General features: G+C 36.1%; 1 protein-coding gene across 2 annotated transcripts in view; it reads right to left on the bottom strand.

The window, feature by feature from the left end:
- The window catches only part of Vwde (von Willebrand factor D and EGF domains), a 72,982-nt gene that overhangs the window by 34,517 nt on the left and 23,016 nt on the right, over positions 1-15,449 (bottom strand). For both annotated transcript variants that reach the window (XM_013121139.3, XM_040728664.1), the window contains exons 7-13: positions 14,171-14,315; positions 12,409-12,626; positions 11,746-11,819; positions 10,020-10,293; positions 7,395-7,603; positions 6,304-7,253; positions 4,122-4,258 (exon numbers count right to left, since the gene is read on the bottom strand). In XM_013121139.3, the coding sequence (XP_012976593.2) occupies positions 4,122-4,258; positions 6,304-7,253; positions 7,395-7,603; positions 10,020-10,293; positions 11,746-11,819; positions 12,409-12,626; positions 14,171-14,315 (2,007 nt within the window). The remainder of the gene's footprint in view (positions 1-4,121; positions 4,259-6,303; positions 7,254-7,394; positions 7,604-10,019; positions 10,294-11,745; positions 11,820-12,408; positions 12,627-14,170; positions 14,316-15,449) is intronic.

Genomic DNA, 15,449 nt, shown 5'->3' with positions numbered 1-15,449 from the left:
CATTACTTACAGGTTCAACCCTTAAAAGTTGCCAAGGTTGTTCATATATAATTATTCACCAAACAATGGATTTCAAAGCAAGAGGAAAAGCAATGGAGTATGTAGTTGGAACATGGTAGATTAATTTTTCATGTAAGAGTTTCTTCTCCAAAATTTCCTAAATTCATCTCCTTGGACCATATTTCCAGTTGGTACCTACTGAGGGTTTATGCTCTTATATTACCATTGACTGGTCCAGAGGAATAACTAAGACAGGTCAGTGCTTGAACTATTTGAGATATTTTAGCTTTAGTAATGTTAAAATGAAGCCTACAAAAAAAGTAGGACTAAAACTAGATGTGCATTTATATAAATTTTCATACACTAATTTTTTGTGGTGTCCAAGTCCGAAGTTAAAGATTTTTCCCCTGAGGATTCAGCAACATTCTTTTCTTCAAGTCTCTAAAAAATGTACTATCTTCAGTAAAATGTCTCTTTTTGCTTAATCTAGTTTATGTCATTTGAGTGAATTCTAGCCAGTTTCTCCTACTTAATGCCAATGGGATAAAATACATGTTGTATATTATTTTATGGACTGTAAAATGTCTTGGTGTGTGAAGAGGAAGAGGCAGAATAATTTTCTGAGCACTGACAGCTATATTGAAAACTAGAATGACATAGTTTGTTGACAACATTTGAATTCACATTTATAAAACCACATTTTGATTGCACAAAGATTTTTAAACATGTAGCATTGGTCACACAACTTGATAGTGCCTCAGCATTTTAGGTCAGCAGGAGAGGGGAAGGACAGAGAGAGACATCTCTCCAGTTTGTGTGGTATAGAGTCTACCTATCTTGAAGACTTGGTGATTAACAGCCTGAAGTTCTGCAGATATCTATAGTCATAGAGGAGAAGTCTTTTATAGCAAATATGTCAGTGGATTCCTTTAGCAGAGAAGGAATGACAGGAATGTTTCAAGGCTCTCATTATAGCCATGCTTAAGGGATGTAAGGTCACTTTATTTCCTGTGAGAAATCAGACTGCAGGCAATTATTCATCCTTAAGATAAGAGTTCTATCCCTCTATGAAAAAGGAGACCCCAAGTGATGAATATAGTTCCACCTTCTTTATATTCAATATTTTGTGAGTGCTTATTGTGTGCTGAAGATATTTTTAAGTTAAGTATTTTAATTTTTGAGAATTTCATACATGTGTATCATATGTAAGCCATATCTATCCAATTCCATTTGTCTAGACTTATATACATACACATACTTGAACTGGTAATCTTATGAGGGAAAACACAACAGGAAAGCTACAGAGTATATCATTTTGTTTTGATAACTGAGATTGAGATAAGGTGTAACACAAAAGCCCAAATCTAATCTAATCTAGTCAAGCAGTCTTCAGAGGAGGGGGTTATACTTCTCTCTTCCTGGAGGATGAAGAGAGGAATTCAATGTAGCTGGGGAGATCAGTATGTGAAAAACAAGGAGGTAAAAACCATCATGATCTGTAGTACAGCAAGAAGAGGATAAGGGGAGGTTTAAGCTGCCCACAGAAGGGGACAAGACCTAGTTTAGAAAGCCCTCTGTTCACAGGGTTGCTGGTTGGACTTGATCCTATGCATCAGCAGCTTAAATGCTGACTTGGCTTTTTGTGGAAAGAATGAAAGGATGGATCAAATGGCTTATTTCTAGACTAAGAATTGTGTAAAATTATTACTCTAACAGTAGAAAAGAGCTGTAAGCAGTGATATTCTATTCTTTAAATAACATAGGAAGTTTTTATTTGTACAAAAGAAATATAGTGAGGGCTAACCAGAAACTTACAGTGGGCACACAGATAAGGATGTGGAGAAAAGAGTATAAAAATTAGAGGTAATGGGAACCCATTACTCAGAACAATAAAGGACAATGGGAAAAAATGAGTGACAGGGAAGAAATGAACAATTCTCTGTAAACATCTTTCAGACAGATCCAACTATTAGAATTATGATACTGCTTCAGATATTCTCTAAATAATTTTTCATGTAAATAAACTAGAATGTGTAGGAAACTCAAAGAGAAATACAAATATTTAAACTAATTGTATTACAATGAAATAAGTAACTTCTGTGAACAGGAAGGCAAAGAAAATAGAGTGCATCATTTTGGGAAAATCACTTGATGTTATATAATTATGTCTTTTTGTAAATTTGCTTTTCAAAGGTAGAGGATAAAATATCTAAAATTAATATATGTTAATTAATTTATATGTATATACAAAATGACAAATTCATTTATATATTGTGAATGATGAGAACTGTTTTTCACTTGTGAAGAGAAGTGAGACAGATAAGGAAAGGAGACGAGAGTGAACACTGACATTCCATTAGAATCAGAGACATCGTTATCAGCTTTTAAAGATGGCAGATTAGATAAATGGCAAGTAGAGAGATGAAGATGCTGCAGGTAGATGACAGAAACATAGATACATAAATGACAGACAGACAGACAGACAGAGAGATGATAGATGGTAGAAGATGACAGAAAGACATGTGTGCATGCTCTATCCATTGAGAGCATTTTCAAATAATAACTAGCCTGTAATAAATAATGAAATTAGGAGAAGACGTTAGCTTAATTGAAACATAGTACCATTCATCCAAATGAAACCTAGGGCTCTCAAAAAATCTCGAAAGACTATTAAAATTGTGCCAAATTATGCTTCATAAAGAGTGAATCAAGAAGCAATTAAAGTCCAGTTTTATGTTTTATGTTTAGGTGTTAAAATTAGACCTAGGCGATTGGTTTTCCCAGTACCAAGTGGACAGCCTTATAAACATATATATTCAGGCAACATTAAATGCACTCTTATTTGATTGATATGTAATGATAGTAATTAAAAAATAAGAGACCATGATTTGAGAAGAAGCAGTGAGGGGCACATAGGAGAGGTTGGATATAAGAGGAGAGGGAAGCTATGTTTCAATTTTTTAAGATTAGGGATCGCAGAGACTCATTGAACTTCTGTATAACATAAATATTTGTTACGTAGGTCACTCTTGGGTCTGGCAACCAAGTTTACCCCTTTCATTTTCCCATAAGTCACTATAATGTTTAGGGGATTCCAAAATTCCATGTCAGATGTTTGGAAGGGAGATAAGTAAAAATCACAACCCCTAAAAGCATCTAAAACTAAGTACAAAATATACTTTCCAAGAGAATATAAATTTGTAAAACCCTCTTCTGTTTAATCATTTACTACTATCATGAACTCATATTAACAAATCTGCTGAGTCACGAATCTACTCCATTGATACTGAAACCCTAGAGGCTTGGTGCATAACATAATGCATTGAGCATACTTATGCATAACTATATGAGTAAAATATATGCAACAATTATTTCCTTCAGCAAATTCTCAGTATCAGATTCACACTTCACTTCATCAACTTAGAGATAAGAATTAAAAAATATGATTGACTGCTTTAAGTTTCCCACTGTTTCAAGTTAACACCCAAATTTAAAAAGTGTCCTTGCAATAAATATTTTACTTGCATAAAGAAAAGGAAGATCATATAGTTTACACACACACACACACACACACACACACACACACAATGCATAACTGGATGTACTCACAGTCAAACTGAACTATGCTCTGCTTTTGTAACCTTGAGAAACAAATAACTGATGGGGGATGGACTGGGAGATTTTAAAGTCTGCAACCCTCAGTGAGGGAAGTGTGAACAGTGAGCACAATCATCCCCACTGCTACTTTGGAAGGGCATTTTCAGGGATCTCTGTCTCCCACACTCCCTGCCAGATACCTTGGCTAAAAACATTGCCATTCATTGTGCTTTACAACTCAAGAAAGGGAGATGGTTCCATACAACAAGTTTGATATTCTTTTAGTTTGTATTAATGACTGAAAATCGGGACTCAGTTTCTCACACACACAAAAAAATGATATGAAATACTTAGTAAAGTTCACAGGGTACCTTTCGTGAAGAAAATGTTTAGCCATTTTCTTGTAAGTTTTAGTGGGTCAGACGCCCTGAGATACTGCTGGTATCTGGTAGACAAAATGAACCTAAAGAAATCATCAACTAGATTATTTTAAACACTGTATGAGTAGCCTGTGCTTAACATACCTCCAGGTTAGTAACTTCACACTTGATGGACGGTGATTCTTTGAAGCCTTGTCCAAAAACTCTCACGGTAACACAATTCTGTTTCTGAATATCACAGAATCCAGCATTCTCAAGCTCTGTGATTTCAGGACCTGTGTCTTTAGGAAAGAAAATGATAGTTAAACAGCACGTATTTTGTGAATTACATTTAAAAAACACTGCATAATTATTTTGAAGGTCTAAATTAAAAGCATAGGTCAAGTAACATTTAAAAATATACTCAAATTTTACCTATAGTAACTAATCAATTAAACATTTAACAATCTTGCTTTTAAAGAGGTATTGTTAGCCATCAAAAGGAAAACATTGTTGTAATCAATAACTCTTAAACACACATTTCACTGTTTCAGTAATATTTGTTATCAATTAAGGGTGGATGTTAACAAATTGCTACTATCATAAAATAGATCTGTTGGTTTTGTCCCATTGGTTTCTTCCAAATAGATGAGTACAGGTAAAATATGTTGTTTTAATAAAATCGTTTAGTTAGCGGTACAATATTAACATTTCAAAAATTATTTTAGCAGTAGAAAACATATTGAGGTGTATATACACACCTATTCCAGGATCATTCACATTTTTTGTTGTTCGATGATCATAACTATGAGTTTATTAGTCACTGGCAGGGAATGCCTCTCTTAGCACTCAGAGTTAATTGACTTTCATGTGGCTCTTTTTCTGGCTGTGGGCTTAGGGAACACATCTCACCTGTCTCAGAGAGCGCTGCTTGTTAAAATGGATGTGTGCACATGAAACAATTCAGTGGTCTGCTTAAGTCCTGGCAAAACCTAAGCGAATCTAATGGATAACCTTAGGGGACAAATTGTAAGCATATGTACTCAGAATTCTCAAAATCCTCATGAAAAACAGTATATTAGTTTTCTTCTGTCACATTTGTAACACATGTCTATTGACTGATATAGTTACACATAGTCACTACATGAAGCGCATGAATAAAGAAAAGGAATCCCTCATATAACTTAAATTTTATCAGGGAAGGACAAAGATTATTTCAAAAGGGGAAAAACATAAAATGTATATGTATTTTTAGTAATGTGCAGAAATTTCATATTAACTATATTATAGGAGATTTAAAAATGGGGTCACAAAAGGACAAACATGGTATGCACATACTCATATATGGATTTTAAACATGCATTGGGGAATTGCCAGCCTTCAATCCCACAGCTAAACATTGACCTGAATCCCTGGAACCCAGTGACAAAGAGGGAGGAGTGATGAGCAAAGGGGTCAAGACTGGGCTGGTGAAACCCAGAGAAACAGCTGACCTGCACAACGGGGAGCTCTTGGGACCCAGGCTGATAGATGGGAGGCCAGCATGGGACTGATCCAGTCCCCCTGAATGTGGGTGTCAGTGAGGATGCCTGGACAATCTATGGGTCCCTGGGCAGTAGATCAGTATTTATCCCTGGCATACAAACGGACTTTGGGTGTCCATACCACAAAGAGGGATGCTCTCTCAGCCCAGAGTCTTGGGGGAAGGCCTAAGCCCTTCCCTGAATGAAATGACAGACTCTGGAGATCCCTAGAAGGGAGTGGTGATCAGGTGGGGGACTGGGGAGCTGGCAGTGTGGTAAGGGAGGAGGGGAGGGAGACGGGGCTGGGACTGACATGTGAAGCAAGCGTGTTTCCAATTTTAAAAAATGTAATAAAATAAAAAAAATAAAAATGGGGTTACATGAGAAAAACTACTATTTTGGGGACAAGAGCTCCCAAAAATAGACTTTAAGAAAAACAATTTTAAGTAAATGAGTTGAATAACATAAAATAGTGCTTAAGGTATAGTAAATATGAGGTCTAGGAAAAAGGTTATTCCCTGCAGACAGGTGCACAAGCTGTGTGCAAAGACCTTGTGTCTGCTGGGCTTGGCAGTTTCAAGGAACAGCAACAGAGCAGAAAGCAGCTGGAAAGGGTTAACAGTTGTCAGAAAGAGGCCATCAAATGGCAGGGTGCAGTTACAGGGACGTCTGCATTGACTTTGGATAAGATGAAACATTTGCAGGAAGTCATTAAAACATTAACTGATATACTTTTCACTATAGACCTAATTAATACTATGGACAAAGACATTTCCATAATCAGATGCCATCCTCAATATCAAAGTTTCAGAACATTTGCGTACCATATGAGTCACTGCAGTCATAGGAACGGTAGCCTGGGAAACAGGCACAGCCCCAGTCCATACAATGCCCATGGCCGCTGCATAGATCGGGACATTTTAATACTTCGAGAATGCCTCCTATTGACTTCCTGTATTCTTCTATGTTGTATTTTCCTTCCTCTAAAACCCTTCTCTCACATTCATTCTCTAACAAGGCCACTCCTGCCTCTGCCCACCTCACGTCGTCCTTTAGCAGAACATCCTTCACGCACATGCCCATAACATGGTTTAGAGTACTACCAAGAAAGGGAAGACAGAGCCTCCCGATGCTGGAGTTGAATAGGGTCTGCTGGCAAAGAGCCAAGACGCTCGGTTCAGTGAGGCCGGAAGGCGTGGGCCATGATGGGACAAACTCCTGCTGGCTGTCCTCGGTGAGGTCCTCCGGGAAAAAGTAAGACAGCTCTTCCAGGTTGGATTGTCTGAGACTCTGGAAAGCAAACATGGGGAGAAAGGACTTCCAGCTTTGTCGTTTCCATTTGTTTTGTGGTTTCCTCCTTGTCTCCTGGTCCTGTGTGTGCTTCTCATCACTGAAATGTTTCAGTGGGTTCTGTGTCTCATTCCCAGGATGCAGCAAATTTAACTTCAGTTTCGTTAGGTTTGTGTGGGACTTTTCTTGAAGTAAGAAATTCAAATTATTTTCTTCCTTGGTTGCATGAGTGCTTATTTTTCTAAGAAGAGCATCTGAACTGATATATTTTGAGGTGATATCTAGGTCTGGTATCAAGGAAGAGAATTGGATGTGCTTGAGGTCTTTGCAGCTGGAAGCCATTTCTAAGTGAGACTCGCTGTCCAGATGGTTAGAAAGCAGATGCTGTGAGGCTGTTCCCAACAGGCAGCTACAATAGGATGGTTTCACCAGAAATCGTTGAGAAGTTGGTATCTTGTCAAACATGCTTCTTCCAGGTAAAAGCCTTCCAGATGAAAAACATATAGTTACTTGAACAATAATATTATTCTCCATTAATATCTTGTAGAAAAGGCAGAATGTTGAGTGACCACTACATAAACTTCATAGTAGCACAGCAAGAAATGAATAATAGCTTAATTCTCACCTCCACTCATTAATAAATGCAATATAGTTGTTGACATCATCATCAATTTTGATTCCGTTTTTGTCATGGAAATCATTTTCCGGGTTTTCGTCAAAGGTGCCACAAAGCCCCAGTGTGTTCCCGTAGTCTAAACTAGGGACCCTGAGTGTTATACTCATACCCCACTTGCTGAGGTCAGCACGAATGAACGCTCCAGAGGATAACCAAACCTGAAAGCAGAGAAACCAACACTGGGCTGAAAGATGCTGAATTCAGTATGTTAAGAGGCATGCCCGATAAAATGTAAGGAAGTTATTTTTCCGTACATACAAAGAATGAAACACTGATTTTCTTACATGAAAACTTTCCTTTAATAATGCATTTCAAAGCAATGCTTTTTTCCATTATGTTGACTTGAAATTTGGTCACAATTTCAATTTTTTAAATTTTTATTATTACATACAGGAATGTTTTGCCAGCATGTATGTCTGTGTACCGTGTGTGTGCCTGGTACCCTCAGAGGCAAAGAGGGTGTCAGATCCTCTGAGACTGGAGTTGCAGACAGTTGTGACCTGCTATGTAGGTCCTGGGAATTGAATCTGTGTCCTCTGGAAAAGCAGCCAGTGCTCTTAACTATAGAGCCATCCCTTCAGATCACATCATTGAAACAAATGGCCTGTGACTTTTATTAAAATAAATTAAAATGTGATATTGTATGTGAATGTAACAGTTAAAACTAATAAAGGCAAGATTAACAAAGTCACATTACAGATAACTGTAAAACAATACAGAACTGCACTGCCAAGTCATTAATTTACCCTAATAAACATGTTTTGAGAAGAGCACAACTCCTTGTAGAGAACCAGTATTCTTTTGCTGCCAGTAGGCAAATAGAATCAATAGTCAAGTTATACAGGTTGCTGGGAAAGTGGCGACAGAGCAAGCAGAGATTAATGACCCTAATAGCCTGTGCCATGTGACTATGAGCCACTGCTCTTGGTCCCAACAATATCCTGTGACCAGTCATCTGGAAGTATAACTGGAAAAATGACTTCCTAAAAGCACTAAAGACATATCACCTGTGTTTGTTTTTCAGTTTAAACATATCCCTTGTCTCTTTATAATGGTGTGTATTCATCATGGGAGTTTCTTTTCAAACTTTACATTCCTACTCATTAAGATAGTTAAAATTATTCCACATTCTACATTCTGTACTTTTGCTTAACAATCAACAAATGCCCACTCCCACATTTTCTTAACTATGTTTTCTACTATGTGTCTCATTTTATCCAGCTTTCATTAAACTCTCCTACAGTGACTTGTAACTCATCCCCTTACAGGGAGAGATGCAATGAACATCACTGGATGTAAGGTGATTACATCCTTAATCATTTCACTACAACAAAGAGTTGAAAATTTTGATGGGGTGACATCTACATAGAGTCCCTCACAAAGACTAATTGTTTTCCATTATCTTTACTCCTGCCAATATTATATGAAAGGTAATACTATTTATTTATTTAATTACCAATAAAGTATTTCAATGTTTTGCTGATTATTTTTACATGTAGATGTGTTATTCCTCTGCAAATTGTTTTTGTTTTATTTATTTATTCTCATGAGACAGTCTCGCTATGGAACCCAGGTTTATCTTGAGCTCACCATTCTTGTGCCTTGGCTTCCAAAGTGTGGGATAGCAGGTATGTGCCACAACACTTGGTACCTTTTGATGTTATTTAGGATTACAATTGTCTACTGATTTTATATATATATATATACATATATATTTATATATATAATATATGGTATACAAATATCTGAAATGTATGTGTATATATATATCAGATATACAAATGTTTTATATACTTACTGTCTTATACATAGGAAATGTTTTTCTAATTTCTGGTTAACATTTTAGTTTTAGATGACAGAAAAAGATAAAGTTTTGTTTGCAAATTGTTATTCACTCAGTGTAATAAAATTATAACACATTTAAATTTTATTTAATTTCAAATATATTTACCAAGAATTTACTTTTTGAGAGATGAAAAGGTGAGCATGATCTTAAGATACAAATATTTTCCTCACTGGCATGAAATAGTATCTTTATAAACATTAATGATAAAAATATTTATAATATAAAATTTTGGGGCCTTTCGCTTGACAGTTTTTTATCTCTTTCATATATCTACCAACTTATGGAGAATAAGAGTGCATTCATTTGAAAACTGCTTAGTTCTTCTTGAATATTGATTCTTAATTGTCATTTTGTCTATTGTATACATTTATCAGACACTGCCAAATAGTTTTGTAAATAATCCACAAAATTGTAACAATAATATATTATAAATGGACAGTTTAGATATGCTAGCAATGTATTCCATTTTGAACCGCAGGTTAAAAAAAGAAGCTTTCTTCCAATATATGAGAACTTACAGCTATTTTTTTTCCTTTTTCATTCCAGTGAGTAAAATATTGTCATAGATGTATATAATGTTTTAACCATACTCATCCGTTACCTTCCATGTGCTACATTCTTCAACAAATTAATATCAAAACATAATAGTGCATAATTTGTAATGATGAACAGAAGTTCATCCAAAATGATAAAAGATTTATTTTTAATGTTAAACTTTGTCCACATACCGTAATTTTTCTTCCTAAATAAGATTCAGTTATTCTGATATTGCTTGACGATGACTCTTGGTTCCTTACAAATAAATATTGTGAGGATTCATGCAATTGACCACTGCACATATCAAAAGTGACTATGTCAGCTTCTTCTTTGGCAACGAAGCCACAGTTACACGACACAGGATAGTGAAGGCTCCCGCAGTCCCGCTGACGTACATGTATTTCGAAATCACGTGACATACTCTTATAAAGCACAAATGTCCCAGTGTTGAAGTTATCATACACCCTAGTATGAACAAAAGTCAACTACATTAATAATCAGGATAAAATATTACAACAATATAAATGTAATATAAAAAAGTTCTCATATGTATGTATAAGTGGTCAATGTACTTTTGTCTGAGAATTGGCTCTGAAGATTGATTTTTGTTCATGGATGACTGAAAGTGACCATAGATACCTTAGCTCTTTCCCACAACTCTCTCTTTGCCTACCCATCAGGCTTCCTTCTTAAAGGAGAGCATGCTTGTTGAGTATACATGTGCTTGGCCGTTTTCCTTACCAAGCCATTGTCCAATGTGACCCGTTAATTAATGGCACTTGATAACCTGGCTCTTTCAATAAATCATGAACTCTACTTTCCTCCCTTCTTTTCGACCTGTTTAATTTTCTTCCTGGCATGCATTTACTTCCAACACTGCTTTATTACTGTTGTTGTTAATTGTGCTTCTGTCTGTCCATCTTCTTCTGTGCAGGGCAGAGAGTTATTGCCTTCATTCACTGCTTTACCCTCGGCACTCACAACAGGACTTGTCACCTGGATGTTTCACAACTAAACTCACTGAATGAACACAGATGACATACATCACACTATGCTTCCTTGAGATTCCTCACCGAGGCTGTTACGTCTCCAAATGCAGCCATAAAAGATTTCTGCATAAGTTATTAGTGCTGACAACTTTTCAATACTCATTGAAATCTGTGTTGTGATATTCATAATGGCGGGTTCTACCACTGTTCACTCATGAATCATTTTGCTCACAACTATTACAGTATGTTTAAAACACATATCAGGTATCATGAAGAAAGTTTCTTACTAGACAAAGAGTTGTCTCTCTTCTTAAAAATATCTCACAAGTTCCCTGGAACAGCGTCACCAAATTTAAATCTCTCTATTGAGACATTAAAACCAGTATTATTTTGATTCCTTTTTTACTGCTTTTGCCATTTTACTTAAATTCTAGATATAAACATAAAGGATTCCATGGTAAAATATTTTTAAATGAATATTTTTGTCATCAAGGTAATTAGTATTAAGATAAATTTTAATGAATTGGTTTAATCATTTCACAAAAATATCAAAGATTATTCTGTTATTATATAAACATACAACACAGTAAATATACTTAGTGAAAAATAACTAACTCATTATCAAAAATAAGAAGATGGCCAAGCAATAACAATAATGTACATTTGTAAAAATCTTCATTACGTCTTCACTTGTAATAGTAATCCAAAATTTCAGGCTCACTAGTTGTCCACATTATTTACCCAGGACTGGAGATAAGGCAAAATTATTCAACACAAATACACTGAAATCTAGAAACAAACCAATGAAAGCACAAATCACTGACAAAGACAAAGAAATGATAAAAGGGTCTGGCATTCAAAATCAAACAACAATAGCAAAACTAAAGAAAATAAAGACTACCGAAAGGAAAAAAGTTCAGGACATTACCTGCCATCAAAGGTAATTATGTGTGGATCAGTAAATGAATAGCAGTAAGCAGACGGGACATCCTTGACTTTTATCTTCAGAGAAAGATACAGATACGTTTAACAGTTAACATTGATTGTTGGATCGTCATATGCAGGAAATTATTTAGCAATTAATATTCAACAAATTCATATTTTATAGTTACTTAACATGAGATCATTTTAAAAATAAAAATATCAAGTCATTTAAAAATTTTATTAGCCAGGGTGTTGGTGGTGCATGCCTTTAATCCCAGCACTCTGGAGGTAGAGGCAGGTGGATCTCTGTGAGTTCCAGGCCAGCCTGGTCTACAGAGTGAGTTCCAGGACAGCCTCCAAAACAATACAGAGAAACCTTGTCTCGAAAAACAAAAAAAATGTATTTATTTATGTAATGAGGCTGTATGTACACACATGTACATATGCCAAGTGTGAGCAGGTGACAATAGAGACCAGAGGAGATATCACAGGCAGTTTTTTAACTGCCCCACATGGCGCTAGGAAGCAAATTTGGGCTGCATAGAAGAGAAGAGAGCAACCTTATGAATCTCTTCAGTTCCATCAAATAATTTTTAAATAAAAAATGTAGTACAAACATATTATTTAAAATATTAAGTTATAAAGTTTATTTTTCTGACTAGTCAACCTGGATGCCGTCTGGAATGTATCTGTTCCACAGGAACTCGTCACTGACTATAGGTTCCACAGTGATGTCTGTAATTCTTTCTCCATCCTGGGAAAAATCTGTCACAGCAGTGTAGTACACAACAGCATGGCTACATATTCCTTTGTCACAAGAAGAATTCTGGTGAAGGTCCACGTTGCAGGAAGATAATGCCAAATTTAAACCTAGGTGTTCTTTACCTACTTATGGAAAAAATAAGTTTTTACAGATACATACAAATCAAATGTAGTTACTTGATTAATATGAAACATTAAGACTAAAATATTATACTTAAGTAATTTTAAAAATATGTTGTAATGTGTGTCTAAATTAAAATGAAGCTATTGAATCCATGTGATCTTTGTATATAATTATTAGTTTCAAATATTTACATACATGTATGTATACATACACACTACTATTTTCAAGATGTTATAAATACATGTGCATTTAGATAAATTCAAAACAGTAACACAGGTAAGATACAGTCATGAACATGTTAATACCTTGATTTCATCAACATAAACTGTACACATGTTCTGTTGTATGAATAAGTCCATTCAGTAAGTACATGATGTGTAGCTCCTGATCATGAGTAATAATCTTATTTCTCCTCATAGGTGTCTGGATACATTCAGAAACTGAAAATGACCTCTGCTGAGGTGACAAGGAAAAGGGAAAGAATTTGCAGAGGAAACAGTAACAGAAAATGAAAACAGAATTCAAAAAGTATAGCAGCTGGGCAGTGGCAGTGTAATCCTTTAATTCCAGCACTCGTGAGGCAGAGGCAGGAGGATCTCTGATTTCGAGCCCAGCATGGTCTACAAAGTGATTTAAAGGACAGCCAGAGCTACACAAAGAAAGCCTGTCTCAAAAAACAACAACACAAGTAGAGATCATTTTCATAATTTCTGTTCTTCCCATAAACAAAAAGAACAGACCACCAGAGTGGGTATAAAGAAATAGATTTTCAAACCCAACTTGGGACAGAAAAAGCTGTCCTGAGATTTGAGAAGGAAGAAATGAGTTCTTAACGTTGTCTTCTTTTCAATCATATGGGTTTTCTAGGTATGAAATTACAGTGGTCATATAAAGGTACACAATTCTCAGTTCAAATCCTGGGGAAAATGTTTGCCTTTTTATTTTTCTGGAAACACATTTTTTTTCACACACATACAAAATAATGGAAACCTACAAACTCCTTAGCCAGTTCTCTTATGCTCATTCCATGATTTCATTTCCCAAGTTTGTGGTGTGAGGGCCATACATCATAATGTCCATGTGATTAGTCATTTAAATGAAGGAATATTCATACAAAGGGACCTATATGAAGCTTACACTGGGCAAAGAAGTGTGAAGAATTCATTATGAGACCTGTGTTTCATAAACTTGAACTCTTGGAACACTGTAAAGTGCTGGTGGTTTCCCATCTCTGAAATCAAGGCAAAGAGAAGAATAAGTAGGAGGCAGAGAGAAGGGGGATGAGCAATGATGAAGAAGTAGGGGGGGAGAGATGACCAATGATAACAAAGAGAAGATGGTTCAATAGTATGTTTGAGTCCAGGAACAAAAAACATGAACTGCTTTGACAATTATCAGCTCAACCATATATCAGATCATTAATACAATTGAGCTATTGCTTGATAGAGGCATGAAACATTTTATTATCTGAGTGTGGTCCATGAAGAACGAGGATCAGTTGTTATCTCAAATATAACAAGCCAAAATGAACTTATTGTGTTACCTTGTTCAGTGGTTCTCAGCTTTAATGAGATTTTGCACCCTTGACCAAGCTCACCAAATTCAGAGCAAACAATAGGAATTGTACTCTCTACCCTCAGCTGGTATTCCTTTCCATCTTCTGATATAGTGCTCACCTCAGGTTTTAACTAGTATGAGAAAATACACACAGAAGTTATGTTCATATAGAATGCATTTCTAAAGATCAACTTTGAAAACATCTTTTTCTCAACAGATTCTCTTTTGTTTATGGAGCTATTAATAACTTAATCATTAAGTTTTATTTAAAGAAACAAAGCCAATTAACATCAAACCAGTAAAAAAAATGCCACTGTAAATAGAAGCTGAGCTTTGTGTGCCAACCACACAATCCCAAATAATCACACAGAATCTTAGTATTAATTATAAACTGTTTGGCCTGATGCTCAGACATTGCTAACTTGCTCCTATTTTTAAATTAACCCATTTGTATTAATCTCTGTATTGCGATGTGACTCGTGGCTTTAAATGCGGTCTAGCATATCTTGCTCTTGCTGCTGTGATGGCAGGGTGGCATTTGTCCTAACTCTGCCCTTCTCTTTCTGTATCTCTGCTTGGATTGCCTGCCTGGCTCTATCATGTGTTGCTACAGGTCAAATCAGCTATTTTTATTAACCAATGGGAATAAAACATATTCTACCATACAAAAGGGGTACCCCACAGGAAGCCACATGCAGTGGCATCCAAAGAGTTCCAGTACCACTCTGAGTTTCGGCTCAATCACTTCCTCAACATAAACTGGACAGCCTTGTGGCCAAGCTGGTTTCATTAATTCTGGAGAATAGAGGAAGAGAGACTGTGCTCCTGCCCCCACCACAACCCATTTATCTACTGATGCTTATTGGCACAACCAGAGAAGAACCTGGTTATTTTCAAGGACTTAATGTCACCATTGAAATGCATGTACTACTGAATACATGATCCAAATGATGTTGTCACCTGCAATAACTAACTCCACAGATTGTTTCTGAGTTTCTGCCTTCTAAGTTAGATTTCCTGAGATGTATTGCTACAGCCAGAGTCATTCCAATCCCCAGGGCAGTCATGTGTGGCAGCAGAGTTCTTTTGTTTGTCTCTCAAAAGAATTGCATCTTAGTGCTATTTCTCTGTCAGTTTCTAATTAGGAACAGTGGCCCACGCCTTTAATCTCAGCACTTGGGAGGCAGTTGCAGGCAGATCTCTGTGAGTTCGAGACCAGCCTGGTCTACAAGAGCTAATTCCAGGACATACTCCAAAGCCACAGA

Source organism: Mesocricetus auratus, unplaced genomic scaffold (assembly GCF_017639785.1).
Source record: "Mesocricetus auratus isolate SY011 unplaced genomic scaffold, BCM_Maur_2.0 Super-Scaffold_100019, whole genome shotgun sequence".
NCBI lineage: Eukaryota > Metazoa > Chordata > Mammalia > Rodentia > Cricetidae > Mesocricetus > Mesocricetus auratus.
This window is presented reverse-complemented; position numbering and strand designations above follow the sequence as displayed.